At 39.6% G+C, this 20,389-nt stretch overlaps 1 protein-coding gene across 1 annotated transcript; it reads right to left on the bottom strand.

The window, feature by feature from the left end:
- Positions 1-1,003: 1,003 nt before the first annotated feature.
- On the bottom strand, positions 1,004-13,741 carry LOC137872928 (cell division control protein 42 homolog). Its single transcript, XM_068711438.1, has 6 exons — positions 13,638-13,741; positions 10,726-10,830; positions 6,430-6,502; positions 5,411-5,520; positions 5,114-5,311; positions 1,004-4,662 (listed from the first exon to the last, which is right to left on the bottom strand). The coding sequence occupies exons 2-6, from the start codon at positions 10,828-10,830 to the stop codon at positions 4,573-4,575; spliced, it is 576 nt and encodes a 191-aa protein (XP_068567539.1). The 5' UTR covers positions 13,638-13,741; the 3' UTR covers positions 1,004-4,572.
- Between the last annotated feature and the right edge of the window lie 6,648 nt (positions 13,742-20,389).

The following is a 20,389-nucleotide window of genomic DNA, read 5'->3' as shown; positions in this document are numbered from 1 at the left end:
TCTTGGTTCGGACTACGGAGCCTCCGTGTTGTTGTTTTATAATCCTTATAAATATAGATGCAACATAATGCGTTGCTGTGTAAACTTTTTGTTGTGTATTAAAGTACTCCTGACAAAACAGCAGTTTGAAAAAGAAAAACACATTTTTGCCCCCGATGTGTAAAGGTCTGAACATTAAAATGCTTAGTTAAAATGTGTCAATTTAGGAGTGAAAAAGTGCAAATCGGACGAATAGAATAGAACATATTCATCAAGTTACTTCCAAGTATAGATGTAACCTTTAAGAATACAAATATTTACATGTTCTATGATGTTTTTCTGCAAAATTTTCGAAAATGTTCATAAAAAAGCAACTTACTCGAGTTCAATTTCTAGTGTATCAATCAGAGTGAAATCAAGAACACTTTCATACATTAATAATATATAAATAGACAAATGGGATAAAATAAGAGGCTGCACAGTCATTTAAAATTTCTTTTCACTGAAATCCAAAATTTCACTTTTAACAATTTGTTTAAATATGAGCCCAGATTTTATGTATACAATCTACTGTGAGTTGACAGACACTGTATTTGTTTTATAATATATTTTAAATTATTTACTATGTTTTATATATTTTATGTGGATGTTATGTTTCACGTAGCTCCAAGACTAATTTATCCTGTAAATAAACATTGAAGTTACATTTTGTTATCCTGTTTATAAATGTGTATTCTTGTCATATTCCATCCTACAGTCCATTAATTTATTTCTATAATAATATCTCTTTAACTGTCCATGGGAGTCGATTTATGTCAAAAAATAAAACAAAGAAACAAATAAAAGTTTGAGAATTTATTTAGAAATTTCACAACTACAAAATGTTGCCATTTCATTGCTGTGGAAAGGATTAATTAAAAAAAATGCTAAATTTCCCAGAATGTATTATTACGTCTCATTAAACAAAATATTAGGAAGAAATAAGTGGCTCAATTGTGAAAAAAAACCCACATCAAAGTGAAACAACATTCAAGTACTGTTTTTATTATTTCCAAACACCCACCAGTTCCACAGTAATCTTTCCATACAGAGCAGCTCCCCACATCTGTAATTATTGCTTCAGCTCTTAATAAGTATTGTTTTTATTATGAGGATTGTTTAGCTTGTGACACTCTCAAACCGTTGGCACTCAACCATCAAGTAATAGTAAAATATCTAAAAAGAAAAAAAAACTCCTGTTAATATAACATCCCCCAAGAAACAATAAGGAGCAAAGAAATATATATATATAATACTTGTAATCATCCATACATCATCAGAATTAAACGTCATCATCAAAACAGTGGGAAAAATTAAGTGTAATTTTAGTTCATTTTAATGGGAAAATTCTCAGTTTAAGGGTTTAAATAGTTTTTCCTTTTGGACCAGGACCATCAGTATTAGAGACATTAAAGACTTTCTACCAGAAAATAGTATCTAGTTTACACAAATATACCATCAATTATTCCCCTTTAAACAGAAACACTACTCCACGGATCCCCAGTTAGTTATTGTTTATGACATTAAAACAATAAATAAACAATAAATCATCCGTGTAGCTGATTAAAGAAGCCTGATGGTATAACTGATGACTTTATTTAAGTGAGATATCTTTAATAACCCCAAAGCTCTGATGAATCTGCTGTCCGACCAAATAAAACAACACAGACGACCCGTTAAACCGAGCGGTATTCCTCTCCTCAGCCTCCAGGACGCGTGAACGCACCAGAACCGGCACTCGACGTCCAGAAGGAGAGCGGAGCAGCAGCAGCGCACGATACGAGGAGGTCGAGTGTGAAATGTTCGCTATTTAATGACGCCGACTATCAACAGCGTTAAGCATGAAAGTTTAAACTCCATTTTATTTAGTCAACACAGGAAACAGACGAAGAAGAAGAAGAAGAAGAAGAAGAAGAAGAAGAAGAAGAAGAAGAAGAAGAAGAAAAGGAGCATTTGTCCCAAAACCATTCACTGTGTGGACTTATATATGTATTAAACTGGTTTGAAGCATTAAGGCAGCAATGTTCTTGATTAGGAAACATTTTAAGGCATTTACAGTCGACTACTGGAAGTTTTTACACACAAACAATTGAATATATGAGGTGAAGTTTGGCATTTGTAGTTATTTTTTGTGCAACATGAAGCCTTCTTTTATCAGATGTCTTAATAGGACGGACGCTGTCCTTTTTCGGTGTCCTTTTTTCTGAGATTCTTGTTTTGTGTTTGCTGTAAAGCTCTTGGTTCACAGTTGAGATGACTGGTGGCCTCCATGTCAGTGGAAGTTCATCCACATCTTTCATGAACCTAAAAGGCCTTTACAACGACACAATTCATTTTTTTTTCCTAACTGTTGTTTTTGTCACGAATGCGTTCACATGGAATGCAAATATTTATGCTTTTTTGTTGTTTGAGTTTTTCTGAGCTCTCGCACGGCAAATATATCAACCGATCACGTTGTGCGTACACTATAACCTACAACAACAGCGAGTCTCTTTAGTCCGAACTAATGCTGCGTTCAAACCAAAACTCGAAGCGCACTATTCGCGGGGCGCTACTATGTGTATATACTGTATATACTGTACGTATATGAACGATACCAGACTGCTATGAAGTACAACGTCTTGACGGTATTTATGCGTAGATGAAGCTATTTCGAGTGTTGATGGAGCAGCTACAACGTTAGCGTAGCCCGACACTAATCGATCCAAACATTCAGAAAACAAAGCATTTTAAAAGCTGTTTGCTTGTCGTCTCGCTGGCCAAACCTGACAAACCACTAATTCAGTCTTTTGGACAAATCTGCATCACTGTGTAGTTATTTCGGCATTCTTTTTCTTATCAGTTTCTTGCAATTTAATTACAGCAAAATTTACAAATTTGCATCGCTGCAACTATGAACGCCACCCCGGTGTTTGAAAGGGTATAACTTTTTAATCATCTCCATCAGTAAGAAGTAAGAATGATTTGATCTCAAAATGAATATAGTATTGATTTATAGATGTTATAATTATATATGTAACACCTCTCCCACTCTATATTAGATGGAATGTCGTTAAAGAGTTGGTGGAGTGTTCGGTTCAGGACGTACACAGTGAGATGGCAGAGAGAGAAAACAACACTGACAATACAACTAATTATTACGGGAACATTTCTGTCGTCAGGTTGACTCCAGGCGGCTCGAGGGAAGTTTTCACGTAAAACGTTCTCGGCACGTTGTTGTTAAAGATTATTGCGTGTTGCCGTCATTAACTGCTGCATATGTGTGTGTGTGTGCGTGTGTATCGTCTTGTAGACTGCAAAGAAGAAGTCAGTAAAGCTGTAATTAGCTCACTCAATCTCTTCCCACTGAAATGGATGAAGTCAGGTTCAGTCACTACTCTCAGACTCCTCCAGTAAACAGGACCGATGGTCCACTGAGCTGCAGGGAATGCTGCTCACCAACTGGGTCACATGTTCACGTCTCTTTAAATTAAAAAACGCGTTAGTTCTGCTCGAGGAAAGTGTTTAGTTTGATCTTCTCAGACCAGTGGCTCGTAATAAATATCATTAATGCTGAATTGATGTTTTTACTGGACTTTTATTTTTTCCAAATGCAACCTGCTTTAAACCAAACAAAGATTCAAATGACCAAGATTTTAGAAGATTTTCTTGTGTATTTTAAATTTTAATGAATTTTACTGTGACTTAACCCTTGTGCCTCACGAGGGACATTTTCATCTTTTCAATGCTTTTGAATTCTTTTTGATAATTTCAAAATAACATGTTCTCAAAGTTTGGCAAGGTCGTGAGTTTTATTTCTAGTTTTGGAAGTTCAACCTCAGCTCCTATAATAAACTTTGTAGCCAAAACACAGACACTCAGCTACTTAAGGAAGAAAATGTCCCCAATGAAACAACAATGTTTGAGCCCATCGTCATTACAGTTTAAAATCATACGTTTTATAAGATCACGCCTCAAAATTGTAGTTTTTGGACATTTTTGACTCAAGCAACTATACTTAAGTGAGGCACAAAGGTTCAAGAACATGAAAACAGCACATCAGCTCCACCATAAAGTTCAATAAACACAGATGTTCTCCACAACTGTGTATACTGACCAAAATAAAATAAATCTTATTCAGATATTTGATACAGTTCTTAAAGTTCAAGACTTTTGAGAAACGTCATCATTTTGAGGCGGCAGTTGGCAGTTTCATCTGTAACCATGACTCCATCCACTGCTCTGCATCTTTAAAAAAGGCGTCTGAGGTGAAATCCTCTCTACTGCGCAACCTGCACTCCTTCCTAAAATTACCCCCCCCCTCCCCCCTGGTTAGTGAGGAGTGTTGTTCACATGTGTTAGTCATAATATAATCCAAAACACTTATCTATGATGAAAATAAAGCCTGTCGAGAGCTCGGCTCCTCCGACGCCACGCCCACGTTAAGTCACGACGGCTGAAGGCACTGTTTAAACACGTGTCTACCTCGTCCACCTCCCTCCCTCTGTACCCGCCTAGGTTCATCTCCTCTTCCTCCTCCTCCTCCTCCTCCTCCTCCTCCTCCTCTTGTGGTGTCTATAGCAGGACGCAGCGCCTCTTGGGTTTGTTGTCCGGAGGCTCCAGAGCAGCCAGGATGGCCTCGTCAAACACGTTCTTCAGACCCCTCTGACCACGAGACACCAGAGAGAAACACGGATGAGCTGCATTTACATCTTATATCAACATTTGCTCATAAACAACAAAACAAACAAAAAATCAGAAGAAAAGAGAAAATATCGCAAAAATACTGAGGTGAAAAAGTTATAATATTAACGTTATAACTAAATAAATAAGTGCAAATATAAATATATAAATGAGTCAATATAGTTCAATAAATAAATGAGGCAATAAATATATATTAATATAAATATAAATGAGGCAACATTGTTGACTAAATAAATATATACTACTTTTATTTATTATTAATTATTTATTAGGGGATTTTTATTTAATAATTTTATTCATAATTATAAAAAGAAGTTTCATTAATTTATTGAAAGATAAAAAAACATTTATATATTTGTATTTCTATACATTCATTGCCTCATTAATGTATTTTACAGGCGTCTTCATTCACCTGCGTGAGAGCGGAACACTCCACATATTTGACGGCCTTCAGCTCTCGGGCGAGCTTCTCTCCACTCTCACAGCTCAGAGCTCGCTGTTTGTTCTTGGCCAGTTTCTCCAGAGTATTGCTGTCGTCTCTCAGATCCACCTGAGTCCCGACCAGCAGGAAGGGGGTCCGCGGGCAGTGGTGCGAGATCTCCGGCACCCACTGTGGAGGGAGGCGCGGTCAGAGAAGGACGAGGCGTGTAATGTGGGCAAAGGTCTGAGTCTGGAGTAAAACCTGTCAAGCTCAACCACACAAACTCACCTTCTCTCTGACATTCTCAAACGAGGAAGGTGACACGACAGAGAAGCAGACGAGGAAGACGTCGGTCTGAGGGTAGCTGAGGGGTCGCAGCCGGTCGTAGTCCTCCTGACCTGCAGGGGGAGACACACAAACTCTGTGATCGACAGCAGACAACAAGAAAACACTGTGTACCAAGTGGAGCAGGTGAAATAAGCAGCAACCAGGCGGCAACCTCCAATTCTGAAGACTGACGCCAATGCTTCATGTCTTAAAGCTGCATTCTCTCTAATGACCATCAGGGGGCGACTCCTCTGGTTGTATAGAAGTCTAGTCGAAAATGACTCTACTTCTCTCTTGATTTATTCCCTCAGTAAACATTGTGAACATGAGTTTATGGTCTCAATCTCTAGTTTCAAGTCTTCTTCAAAACACCATGATGTTCATTTAGTATATTATGATCCATTTAGAGTCAAATAGAGAGATAAAGAAGGGTATGCTTTAGGGCGGGGCTACACAGTGATTGACAGGACTCTACCAGAGACGTATCATCTGCGGTTCAAATATGGTCACTTCCATTCACTGGTGGCAAAAAAACAAAGATGGCGACGGCAAAAAAAAAGCCAAATTCAATGCTTCAAAACCGCTGTCCACAAACCAATGGGTGACATTACATCATATTTTGCAGCCAAATGAAATATTTTACAGGATATTCAACATTTGTCTCTTTAAAATGCTTTTAATACTTGACTTGTTTCTTTACAAGGCTTTTACAAACACAGTAAAGTAGCCCATGAATATGAGATATGAGCTTCCAGTTAACAATAATCCCTCCTCAGCATTGTGGAGGTTGGTTTGAGGCGTTTTGCCGGTTACACTCGACATCTTTTTGATTCTTCATAACACATGTTGTTTGCGCTCCCTCTGGCGTTTCAGAGAATAATGCAACAATACTGCTGCTACCACAGGAGCACTACTGTTCCTGCTAAGGTTCCTGTTATACCCACACAGCAGGTTATAAACTACACTACTGTATGTGTTACCTGCAGTGTCAAACAGTCCCAGAGTGTACGGCTCCCCGCCGATCATCACCGTCACCGCATAGTTATCAAAAACCTGAGGGAAGAGAGGAAAGACGGGAGGAAGCACAATAGGGAAGGAAGTAAACATGTGAAAAAGACATTCTTCAAAACAAAACAGTAAGTATACTTATCATCTTAAAGAGACATGCGAGTGTCCAATAATAGAGAAACGCACATGCTCTGGACTCTAACAAATCCCCGTCCTCTAAACACGAATTGTAAGACAGGAGAAGACGATGATGCATCGTCTCTGATGATAAAACCCTCACAAGTAAAAGGAGATAACAGCAGCAGTTCCTCACAACATCTGTAAACAAGCAGAACATCAATCTGCAGAAATGTTCAGTTTTCTTCTGTTTGTCGAGCAGCGTCCGTCCTCGTCCACTGCAGGCAACGTCAGCGGTGCCATATGGAGTTTACTAATAAGAACAGGCTAATCAATGAAAGCTAACCACTGAGCTAATTGTTTAGCTGCGAATGCATTTCAAATATTCAGGAACTTCTTGTATTGCTGCTCAAGAAAGAATTAGACACCAATGTCGATTCTTTTCTTAATTAATAGTCTTATTTTCTCACAATATAATAAAAAAGAATCAATAAGAAACCTAACCGGTAAGAGTACTAGTGTAGATAAAATCCTAACAATGCTAATAGTGAGAGGCTACATACTTGAGCACATCAAAGCTATTAAGTGCATGTAAACATCCTTAGCATCATTACTACTGAAGGCTCAGATGAACTGGGATCCAGATAAACTGGAGGATGCGGCCTGCAGGAGAGGAAGCTGCATCGATTGTTACATAACATGGATTCCAGCTCGGTTTCCTCCTGCGTCCGTTCAGTCTTTATTTAAATACGTCTGTTGGCTGCACGGTCAAACCGCCACATCTCCTCAGTGCTGAAAAGGCGAACTAAACTAAATGAACAATGTCTGCTCAGTCCCTGATTTAAATCACAATGTAAATATGTTATCCCTACAATAATCCTACAATTTAAATTTGAATTAAGCCTCGTCTGAACATGAAGAGCATCAGAAACCACTGAGTCAGAGCTGGACGATGCTGCGCTATGATTGGCCCGTCTGTGTTTAAGGGGCGGGACTTAGCAAAGGGTACTTCTATTGTTACTTCTTCTAGTTGTTCAGTAAAAACTCAAAATTCTTTATTGAATGTTACTAAGAGACAACCTCAACCGATCAGACAGATTGACTGAAGAGTTCAGGAATACAACACACACACACACACACACACACACACACACACACACACACACACACTAGTCAGTTCAAGTTTAGACAGAGACACTGAGTGATACGTTGAGGCATGAGCCATGGAGACACACACACCAACATATTTCAATAAAACTCAAACTATCAACACACACACATACACACACTCATTGTTCACACACACACACACACACACACACACACACACACACACACACACACACACACACACACACACACACACTGTTCACACACCACACATATTTCAATAAAACTCAAACTATAAACACACACACACTCATTGTTCACACACACATACATACACACACACACACACACACACACACACACACACACACACACACACACACACACACACACACACACACATTGTTCACACACCAACATATTTCAATAAAACTCAAACTATAAACACACACACACACACACACACACACACACACATTTCAATAAAACTCAAACTATAAACACACACACACACACACACACACACACACACACACACACACACACACACACACACACACACACACACAGGTTTTTTGATGACGTGTTTGGACGGAGCTCAGACTGCAGAAGCTTCTAGAAACAGAGTGATCACAATAAACTGGTTCTGTGGAAAAGAGCCACAGCTCCACGGAGAAGAGCCCAGCTAGTGGTTTTGTTATTGAGTGTTACTATAATATAAAGTATTCTCTTGGATTTGTGCACCAAATCTCAGCTCGTACTGAAACTAACAAAGAGATAAAATGTTACGGATGTGACTTTGAAATGTGATAAGGCGACATGTTTGTGAGTGATTGTTTCCTGGAGGAGACTTCCTCTCTCCTGATGTTGTTATTGTTGTGTTGGTGGTCAGCTGACTGACAGGAAGCAGCAGTGATGGTGTAAAAATGCTCCACACGAAAAAAACACGACGAGGTGACGAAGACGAAACAGAAAGCTAGCGAGTGATCGCTGTAATGGATCTCAGAGTGAAAGAGAAGAGAAGAACTAACACAGGAGGAAGAGGGTCTACAAAAACAAACCAGCTTTAAACGTCAATCAGTACTTAATCCATGATTAACTCAAGTCATCAACGGGCTTATTGCTTTCAAAGGTTGAAGATAAAACATGCGTTTGTCATGGAGTAACCGTGCTGCTGCTAACAACAGGACATGTTGAGTGTGCAATAAAAACAATAGGCGTCATAAAACCATTAAAAAAATAACAATTGTTTCTGACCAAGCAGCCTGGAGGAGTGGGAGTTATGTAAAAAATAAAGATAAATAAATTAGATAAGATTTAAGAAATAAATACAAATAAAAACAATTACAAAAATAAGATTTATTTGTATTAGCATATGGCTGAATTTCACAGGTGTTTACTTACTACAATGGAGTATTAGTCATAGGATTAGGAGAAAAATAAGTTGTGTTTGAAACACAAGATTTAAAGATGAATTCAGCTCATCAACTAGTCGACAACACGTGTCCGAGACCAGATTTAGTTTTGGCTGCGTAGGTGTACCTAATAAACTGGCAACTGAGTGTATATGGAAATTATGATAAAACGACATGAAGTGTGACACATTTTATCCAGTTACCCGACCCATAACAGTAGGTGGTCTGATACATGTACCCAGTTACATCATGGAGGTGTTGGAGACAGACAGACAGACAGGAAGAGGAAGATAACGTTGAGTCAGCACTGCTGGCTCTGCAACCCTCAAACTGTGTCGACAGAAAACCAGACGACAATTATTCGACAAATTGCCGTCAGCAGTCAGTGAAGCGTCCCATCGATTAGATGTTTGAGATCATTCCAGCAGGACAGTCCTGCCTGTCAACAGTCAGTCAGCACCCCCCCCCCCCCCCCCCCCCCCCAAAAGAAAAAGTCAGAGTTTGCAGGATCGGTCTGGGCTGAGGTGACGGTCTGGATTTTAAATCCGCAGAAGCCTGTGAGGCCGTTTTACTGCTTCAGACCAGAGAGAATCTCTCATGTTTTAACTTGCAGCTGCATGAACACAAGTTAACAAAACACACACACACACACACACACACACACACACACACACACACACACACACACACACACACACACACACACATCTACACGTACAAACATGAACAAACACACACACATATATATATATTATCTACACACCCAAACAAAAGAGGGCTGCAATCCTAAGAATCCATCCAAACAGCAAGCAGCAGATACTTTGAGGTGTGTTAATAAAAGCCTGTGATTCTACAGAGCGGGTCAACAACTGTTTCCAGTCTTTATGCTAAGCTAAGCTAACCTTATTCTGGCCTTTGCTCTCTTGTTAGCATACAGACATGAAAAGGTGTCTTGGCAATTCCGAAAAAGACATTCTAATAAACTGTTAATAAAAATAAATATTCCACTCAGACGGTTGGACTAGTTCGATCCACCTTTCGTTCCTTCAAACACCTTCTAGAAAAGGTCGACGTTGTGATATTTACACATATTCAAAAAAAAACTGTTAATATCCAAATCCTTCATGATGTTTAAAAGTAGGAGCTTTTCTCTTTCCCACCAGAAATATGGGCTGTTCTTTTGGGCATTCGTGAAGAGGAAGGAGGCCGTGTGTCGCATAAGTGCCATAAAATAACAATTTTATGGCAATAATAATAATTCTATTGAGACTTTGAGATATTGTGAATGTATTCTTGTTGCTCCGAAAACCTGAATATCAACATATCTTAGTCAGAAAATGCTCCATTTGGAAAAAATCCCTAATTCCGAATATCCAAACGGAACATGATGTTCATGATTGTTTTTCTGTGATCAATCTCTGGCAGGATCCGTCTCAACCTCCAGCATGAATACAGTTCTATCTGGTCTTATCTGAGGTCTGGATGGTGTGAAACCAGAAGTGAGTAATCCTGAAGTAAACCGGCCGCGTTTCTGTGTTTTTTTTCCCCAAACTGTAAACGAGCGTCACTTCCTGTGTGACTGGAGCAGCTTGCTGCTGCGTCGTTGTTGTTCTCAGAGCTACTCACCGTGGGGACGTATTCAGAGGGAAACTTGTTGGTGGTGTAGGAGATGAGCAGGCAGGTCTTTCCCACCGCACCGTCACCCACCACCACACACTTTATAGTCTGCATCTGAGGAGGGAGGGAGGAAGGAAGGAAGGAAGGAAAGGAAAGGAGAGAGGAGTGACAGGAAGGGGACGAAAAAACTGTTAAGACTAAGAAAGATTGAATTACAGACTAAATACATTGAGTGTATTATAACTCACTTATTCTAAAATATATAGGGAGTTAGATAGTTTGGGTCCAAATAAGCTACAAAAAGAAAAATCACATTTACAACATCACTATTTGTTAAAATGATTAAAAAGGTGATACAACAGAAAAAATGACATATCACTCTGAAAAAGTGAAGTCTCTGTAAATCTAAAAACAATATGAATACATCAACAAAGAATGCGTCATGAATGCAAAGACATTGTTCAGTTCCACATCTGGACAAATGAAATATTCAGATGTTTTTTTAGGTAGTTTGTGAGACTAAATAAGCAAAGTGCAAAATACAGCAGGTAGTTTATTGCACTCCATTGTGTCTCTGACACTTAAAGCGCAGAATATTAAAAATGAAAGTGTAATATATATATATATATACACACACACATCATATATATACACATTATATATATATATATATATATATATATATATATATATATATTAGACATTTTCCACTTTAAATCAGCACATTATAGATGCATCATTGTTTTAAGATTAAAAGTATTTTAAACTTCGCACTAAAATAGAGCTGAAATAATTAGTCGACAGGCGATGAACCGAAGATTAATTTGCAACTACTTTGATAATTATTTAAGTTAACTTTTAAGCAAACACGGCAAAAAATGTGAACATCTGCCTGTTTTTGCTGTTTTCTTTCACATCAAACTGAATCTTTTGGGCTCTTAGTTGAGCAAAATATTCAATTTATCTGATGCAGCAAACAATAGATTTGTTGATAATGGGAATAATACTGTAGAACAGGTATAAATAGTGGGAAATGAGCCTAAACAGCCTAAACAGAAAAGGTGTTTATGTGCCCGAGTAACTGTGAGGATAACGTCACACGGTGGACTAAACGCATGTAAACGAGCTCCAGCCGGTCTGCGTCGGGGAGCGTGTTGAGACAGAACCAGAGAGGACTGCGTAACGCAGTGTTCTCTACAGGCTGCAGATCCTGTGACCGGCTCACATACCGGGCCTGGCGCTTCATTAAGGGGGACAATGGTAAAAGGTTATGGAGCCTCCGCTCCATCACTGGCTCTTTGTTTTGGGGGCCTTTTGGCAGCACTCAGCTGGTTATTGAGGGAGAAGTTAACTGGTCCTCTGCAGCGACGATGACGCCGGTTAAGTTTGCGGAATTCCACAAACACATGCAGACAATTGTGGGAACAAGTATTTTGAATGCGCTATTGTTTTTATTCTGCACGCTGTTAAGCTGCATCTTCTGGTTTTTGGAGACGCAGCAACTGATTACTTTCATTACTGTTTATTTTATTTATCTTAATTAACAAACTACTCTTTAATGAAGTGTCATCTTTTACAGAAGCACTCAGTAAGTCACAAGTTACTAAAAGCAAAAGAAAAGATTAGTTGAAGCATTGATTTGTCAACAGATGACAAACAAGTAATTTGCATTTGCATGAAAGTATACACACTATATACTTAATACACTTTTTAACAATATCCTAACTATCAATTTATTTTTTCCTTTGTGTATTTATTTAGATATGCACGTGTATTCGGTTGCAAATACTTAATGTTTAAATACATACAGTTCTTTTAGATGAATGGAATTGAGCTGAAATGATAAATCAATTAACAGAATAAAGAATTACTCTGCAACTAGTTTGATGATTACAGATATGTAATCATATCAAGTATAAAACCTAAAGATTCTCTGGTAACATCTTCTCAGATCTGAGGACTTGACACCATACTGCTGGTCGGACAACAACACGCCTTTTGAATTTGGAAAATTTGTCATAAAAATGTAAATATCGGTCGATTAAAGCCCCAATTTATCGAGTGCGTCTGTACTTTTCTTCAGTGAGACATCAAGATATCCAGGCTATGAAAACAAATACCTGTCATCTATCTGAACGGCAAATACATTTAGTAGATATATGACACCCAATGATATAAAACTAGATCATTAATTAAATTGAGATGCTGTAACCAGAGGATGTTGACAATAAACCAATCATTGATTAGTTTCTGTTCATCAACTTCAGCTCAAAACCAATTTCCTGCCAAAAGCATCGGTTATAAAACAGAAAGTGTTCATAAAATGAATCAAACGCAAATGTTATGCCCTTTTAACGTAAATATAATGCTGAAATCAACATTTAATTAAGGTAACAAACTAAATAAATGCCGTCATTGCTTCAACGATGCTGCCTGTTGACAACTAAGAAAGACAGAAAGTTAAGACCATTGAACCAACTTACAGACTTTAAGTTGTTGAGCTTTAACGTTAAGTGATCATTTCTCTCACGTTAGCTTCTGTGTTACTGACTTTTCAGTCACTTCCGCATAGAAAACAGAGGTAAAAACTAAAAAAAAAATCCAAATTATCGTCTTTATCGAAAGCTAGCAGTTTGTTTTCACACAGTTAAAGTTATAAAAGAACGACGTTATTACTCGTTGACAGCATTTATAAGCTACTAAATGTTGAAACGTTTACTCCTGCGAAGCTAGCAGAGTTAGCTAATAAAAGAAACTTGTTTGTTTTGACAGCTGTTAGCCGAGTTAGCTGTCAGCAGGCTAACAGTCACAGATTTTCACAATAAAAGAGTCGCTCTGAAGTAAATAGCCGTGTCTCTGTTGATATGTCATTTTGCGTCAGTTAATCACAGCTAAAGACAGTGACAGCTAACTTTTACTACCTTGTCTCTTCTCAGGTGGAGTGCTGGTAACGTCGTTCCCCTCCCGACACAGTGCGGAAACCGGAAATAGGACTTTTGCTGTGTTCGTCTTCTTCTTCTTTTTTGAGGTCTATTTGCGGTTGGCAAAACAATGAATTGGCGCATTACCGCCACGCTCTGGTCTGGAGTGTGAATCAGGCTGTCAAATAAAATAAAATAAAATAAAATAAAATAAAATAAAATAAAATAAAATAAAATAAAATAAAATAAAATAAAATAAAATAAAATAAAATAAAATAAAATAAAATAAAATAAAATAAAATAAAATAAAATAAAATAAAATAAAATAAAATAAAATTAAATAAAATTAAATTAAATTAAAAACACAACTGTCTCATATTTTGTAAATAATATTAGTTAGTTTAAGATACTAAAATAATACTTGATAACATTACAAGTAACATAACAGAAGTTTTTTCTGTTCCGATGTGAGGGTTCCGGGACAAGAGGATGTTGCATGTGTACAGATTGTAAAGCCCTCTGAGGCAAATTTATAATTTATGATTTTGGGCTATACAAAAATAAATTTGGTGTGTTTGTGTTCAGCTGGATTTTTATTGTTGCTAACTTGTGTAATGATTTTTTTTTTCTTTTGTGTTTCCGTCTGGTTTCCTCTTATTTTCTCAGATCTAAAGATAAACATTTTTACCATAGTGCATTTAATAAATGGATTCAAACTTTACATTTACACCATTAAGTGGGTGAATGACCTGAACATATTCTTTAACAGATTCAATCAGTCATCCACCCCTCCCCCCATCCAGTCCTCCTTCACCCCCTTCCCCACAACACTCAGCTCCCCCCCCACACTCCTCATACACCACACTCCAAGACCAGCGCCCCACCCCCACCCTCCTTACAACAACCTACGGCACACCGCCCCCACCCCCCAACTTGTCCTTCACAACCTACCAGGTGAGAAAAGAACTGAGAAGGATCAAGGTGAGAAAGGCCACGGGTCCAGACGGCATCAGCTCAAGGCTCCTCAGGTCCAGCGCAGACCAGCTGTGTGGGCTAGTGGAGCACGTCTTCAGCTTGAGCTTGAAGCTGGGGAGAGTACCACAGCTGTGGAATACGTCCTGCGTGGTACCAGTCACAAAGATCCCGCGACCCAAGGACTTCAACAGCTTCAGGCCGGTGGCGTTAACATCCCACCTGATGAAGACGCTAGAGAGGCTGGTCTTTGGGCATCTCCGCCCCCTGGTGAGCTCATCTTTGGATCCACTCCAGTTCGCCTATCAATCTGGCATCGGGGTGGATGACGCTGTCATCTACCTGCTACACAGATGCCTTTCTCACCTGGAAAAGGCTGGAAGCACTGTGAGAGTCATGTTTTTTGATTTCTCCAGTGCCTTCAACATCATCCAGCCTTTGCTTCTGAGGGACAAGCTGGAGCAGACCGGGGTGGACCACCACCTTTCACTGCATGGATCCTGGACTACCTCACCAACCGTCCACAGTATGTGCAGATACGGGAGTGTGAGTCTGACCTGTTGTCCTGCAGGACGGGGACCCCTCAAGGAACCGTCCTAGCTCCATTCCTCTTTACCATCTACACTTCGGACTTCACACACAACTCTCCTAACTGCCACATGCAAAAGTTGTCTGACGCCTCATTTCCGCCGATGATGACAGGGAATACATGGAACTGAACCAGGACTTCATAGGATGGTGCCAGCGGAACCGCCTCCAGATCAACTCTGGTAAGAGCTGGTGGTGGACTTCCGCCGGGGTAAACACTCCCCTCCGATATCAGTGAACATCCAGGGAATGGACATTGAGATCGTGAGATCTTATAAGTATACCTGGGTGTTCACTTGAACAATAAACTGGACTGTACTGATCACACACGCACTCTACAAAAAGGGTCAGAGCAGACTCTCTCTGCTGAGGAGACTCAGGTCCTTTGGAGTGCAGGGAGCTCTCCTGAGGACCTTCTTTGACTCAGTGGTGGCATCAGCCATCTTTTATGGAATAAAGGAAATAACATCTTTTATGGAGTGGTCTGCTGGGGCGGCATCATCTTGACAGCTGACAGAAACAGACTCAAGAAACTGATCAAGAAGGCCAGCAGTGTGCTGGGCTGTCCACTGGATAGGGTGGAGGTGGTGGGAGACAGGAGGGTGACCTCCCATCCCATGCGGGACGCCCTGGCAGCTCTGTGCAGCTCCTTCAGCCACCGGATGATTCAACTCCTGTGTGTGAAGGAGAGGTACCGCAGGTCCTTCCTTAATCGGTGCAATAATTACACTGTGCAATAAAAAATACTAGTTATATTTAGTAATTGTGGACTTTTGTACTTCTTTTTTACTTAGTTGATATTCTTTACTGTTTATTACTATTTATATTACTTGCTGCTCTTGTTTTTTACCATGTCCACTTTGTTGCTGTGATCCTGTAAATTTCCCCACTGAGGGACTAATAACGGATTTTCTTATCTTATCTTAAATTGTTTGACTTTAAAAAATGCTTGGAAAAAAATGTAATCTTAAAAAGTATTTATCTGATTTATAATTAATAATTTACAATTAATTCCACACACACACACACACACACACACACACACACACACACACACACACACACACACACACACACACACACACACACACACACACATGCATTTTTTCATTTGAGTTTAGTATATGTCACTGTTTCTCAGTGACCACCAGAGGGAGATGAAGTACAGACTGTTGTGTTTTTGGGGTTACAGCATTTCATACAGTGAAGAGCATGTTCAGATGCTTTAGCACAACCTAAGATAGATAAGATGAGATAAAACTTTATTAATCCTGAGTGTAATTCTTGTGCCAGAGATTGCTTTACAATGACAACAACATAAGAATTAAAAAATGTTAAAGACGCTTTAAGAATAGCAATAAGATAAATCTAGTTAAATAAGGAAACTAAAGTAAATTACAGCAACATAAGAAGAGTAGCAGCAACCACCAGCACCTCAGACATTCTCCGTCACTCGCCGCCTTCAAAACTCCACTTAAAACTCACCCATTTAAATCTGCTTTTAACCTGAAAAGGTAGTTATGTATGTTTTTTATTATTGTTATGTCATCTATTTTGTTTGTATCGTTTTCTATTTCAATAGAATCTATTTTGATTATATTGTTCTGTTTGTTTCTTTGAGTACCTTTTGAAGCGGTATACAAATACAATATGTTATTATTATTAGTAGTAGTAAAAATATAAAGTGTATAAGAAGTAATACCAACACCAGCGGCAGTAACATGACATGTATTTGTGTGTTTGCACACAGTTCACATACTTTAAATGTGTGTGTGTGTGTGTGTGTGTGTGTGTGTGTGTGTGTGTGTGTGTGTGTGTACTCTATGTGTCAACGCCATACACTCACATAAGCATTTTTCCGGTCATATTTGGAAAGTGTGGGATCTTGACTGAAATTCAATATGTATTATTTACAATCAAATACTGCTTTGCTGCTTTTGAGGTGATACATTTTATGAATTTCAAATACGATGAGCTGTATTTCAGCTTGACACCCGCCACACATCCCTGTGAATAGATGTTTAGAAGCCAAAGTCTGCTTCACACTTATTTCTTATTTTCTTTTCTATAAATCTGATAGAGAATCCTGTATGTAAAGGAAACACAAATATCTTGTGAGTTTCTCAGGAGTTTTTTTTTTTTTGGGGGGGGGGGAGCTTAACTTAACAAATGAAGTGAGTATTTAGCTTCAGAGTTCATCACCAGGGAATCAATGGATCAATAAGAAAGGCCGGGACGGAGTGAACCTGTACAATCGTGTCTTTAATAGGAGTTTGTTTTGTCTGTCAGTGCTGTGTTGTTGGTGGAGGGGGAGCTCGTTGAAGGAAAGGCCAGTCGACCTTCAGTGGTAACGCAGCAGAAAATGAGGTAATTACAATGCAAGGCACTTCTCCATTACCCTTTTCCTCCGGAAGGCTTCTCTTGTTCTCTCACTTCACAAGCATTTCATCGCACTTTGATCTCTCCTCACTTGCTCTTTTTCCTCTTCTTCTCTTTGTTGCTGCTTCCTGGTTTCTCTCTTCCCTCTCTCGCCTCCTCCTCTTCATCATTCCCCCTCTCTCTCTCTCTCTCTCTCTCTCTCTCTCTCTCTCTCTATTTTATATATATATATATATATATATATATATATATGTATGTGTGTGTCTTTATCAGTTGCTCACCCGTGGCTAACCGGGAGGATGGATGTCAAGGACGTTGTGCTGCTTGTCTCCCAAAGATAATCCCATTAAACTCAGGAATTTAATTATAGATTATCTCACATGCTCACACTCACACACACACACACACACACACACACACACACACACACACACACACACACACACACACACAGCACACACATACAAAAACATGCGCTGAGAAATGCACATAAATACAAAAAACTGCAACGCCGAGATTTAAATACTCACCCATGTAGAAACATTCTTTAATACACAACGGTAACACACAAAGACGTGAACGCACACACACACACACACACACACACACACACACACACGAAACGCACACTGGTCTCACCCCGTTGCCCTGTTGCCCTGTCAATGTGTATCAGTGTCACCCTCCGGTCGGCATTAACAGCTCCACCAGTCTGTTTTTAGAGCAGGAAGGAAGCAGCACAACATGAACAAAGGAAGTAAAGCAAATCACCACACCACAGAACTCGACCAAAACGGGACGAATGTGTAGGAATCTTTGAGCACACTGACCAGAAATTTGTGATTTTTGACATTAAGTTATAATTCATATGACATAATGTTCATTATATTAGTACAGCTACATTGAACCAAAGAGACGTGGCCGCAGAAAATACTGGTTCCTGACGCCTTTAAATGTATTTCCCATCTGTTGGAGTGCACATTTAAAGGAGTCCACTCACAAGGTGTAATAAACTGCAGGTAACTATGTGACAACCAGGCGGCAACCTCGGCTTCTGCCGATTGAAGCTAATGCTGAAGTGTGTTAAAGCTGCATTCTCTCTAATGTCCATCAGGGGGCGACTCCTCTGGTTGTATAGAAGTCTAGTCTAAAACGACTCTACTTCTCTCTTGATTTATTACCTCAGTAAACATTGTAAACATGAGTTTATGGTCTCAATCTCTAGTTTCAAGTCTTCTTCAATACAGCATGATGTTCATTTAGTACATTATGGTCCATTTAGAGTCAAATAGACCATAAAGCAGGGTATGCTTTAAGGGCGGGGCTTACTGTGATTGACAGGTTGCTGCCACAGTGTTGTCCGATCTGGAAGTTGTCTGTGTTTTTGTCTTACAGCTTTAACCCTTTTACAGTGTGTTTTCCCTTAATGAAAGTTAATTGTAACATTTTAATCTTTTAAAAATGTCTTATTCAGTGTTTGGTACTTAGCTCCACCCTCTAGTGTCACTTCTGGTTCCAAAACACTAAGATGGGAACAGCCAACAATGAACTCAAAGCTTTAAAACAGCAGTCCACAAACCAATGGGTGACGTCATGGTGAATATGTCCACTTCTTATATACAGTCCATACAAAAATCCAGTAATGACATAAATTTGATTATACCTTGAGTTGAGATTTTTTAGTCGAGTCTATATCGTCAGGATTGTTCATCTTTTGCACTGATGAGAGAGTTTTACGTTCACACAACTTTCAAAGTGCTCAAACTGGCCGTGCTGTTTCCCCAACTAGCTCAACAACGTATACAACAGATTGTATGATATGAAATACTTTGTTAGGTTTACGAAAATATCGTGAAATACTTAGTTAGGTTCAGGCATGAAAACCACTTAGTATGGTTTAGGAAAAGATCGTCGTTGGGGTCAAAATAACGAGAGAAGTACCGTTACTGAAGTACTGAAGTACGCACGTTACGTGACAAATACATCAACGTTCTTGGTTCACAGAGGGAACTAACAGCGGTCTCCTGGTAGATCTCTGGTCGTTGGACTCATCCACCTTTTATACTTCCTCGTTCATGATTACGTGGATTTTTGTATGTCTGGGATGAGACCAGCCTGATCGACTAAGGGTTGAGTGCCTTGCTCGAGGGGAACATCGAAGATCACGGGACCAACCAAAGTAAACATGGCGATTCAAAATGAACCAATGATCGGGCTGCGTTTTTAAACACACAGCACCTGCTCCTGCTTTCAAAGGGATTTCTGCTGCTGCATTGTTGTCGGTGTTGAAATGCTCACACACGCACACACACACACACACACACACACACACACACACACACACACACACACACACACACACACACACACAGACACAGACACAGAGCTTCATCATGTCTGAGTGTGGAGGAGAAGGATGGATTATGTAACTGTATATACGAGCGACTGAACCCCACTGCAGCACCAGAGAAGAAGAACAGGGAGACACACACACACACACACACACACACACACACACACACACACACACACAGAGAGAGAGAGAGAGAGAACCGGTCCTCCCTTCGTCTATTTTTACCTCCTCCGTTGGGCGACGAGCCTCTGCACCCCGTCCTTATCCCTTCATCACACCCCTCCGTCCATCTCCTCCTATTTAATTAACCCTCCTCTTCTCCTCCTCTTCCTCTCCCTCCATCTACCTCTGAGTCATCTCCCCTCCCCCCTCTCTGTCACACATCTCACCCTCCTCCCCTCCTGTTTTTCCTCTCTCTCTCTTTCTCCTGCTCTCTCTTTCTCCCGCTCTCTCTCTCTCTCTC

This window comes from Cebidichthys violaceus, unplaced genomic scaffold, assembly GCF_023349555.1.
Source record: "Cebidichthys violaceus isolate CVI_PGR_0920_01 unplaced genomic scaffold, fCebVio1.0.p SCAF_16, whole genome shotgun sequence".
Taxonomy (NCBI): Eukaryota; Metazoa; Chordata; class Actinopteri; order Perciformes; family Stichaeidae; genus Cebidichthys; species Cebidichthys violaceus.
This window is presented reverse-complemented; position numbering and strand designations above follow the sequence as displayed.

What these genes read in the sequence shown, in the direction of transcription:
- LOC137872928 (XM_068711438.1), bottom strand. Translation starts at nt 10,830, where the DNA reads ATGCAGACTATAAAGTGTGTGGTGGTGGGTGACGGTGCGGTGGGAAAG. An exon ending in CCTCTGAATACGTCCCCACG is followed by an intron (nt 6,503 to 10,725) that starts GTGAGTAGCTCT and finishes CTCTTCCCTCAG; the next exon opens with GTTTTTGATAACTATGCGGT. An exon ending in AGTGTTCCGCTCTCACGCAG is followed by an intron (nt 4,663 to 5,113) that starts GTGAATGAAGAC and finishes TCTCGTGGTCAG; the next exon opens with AGGGGTCTGAAGAACGTGTT.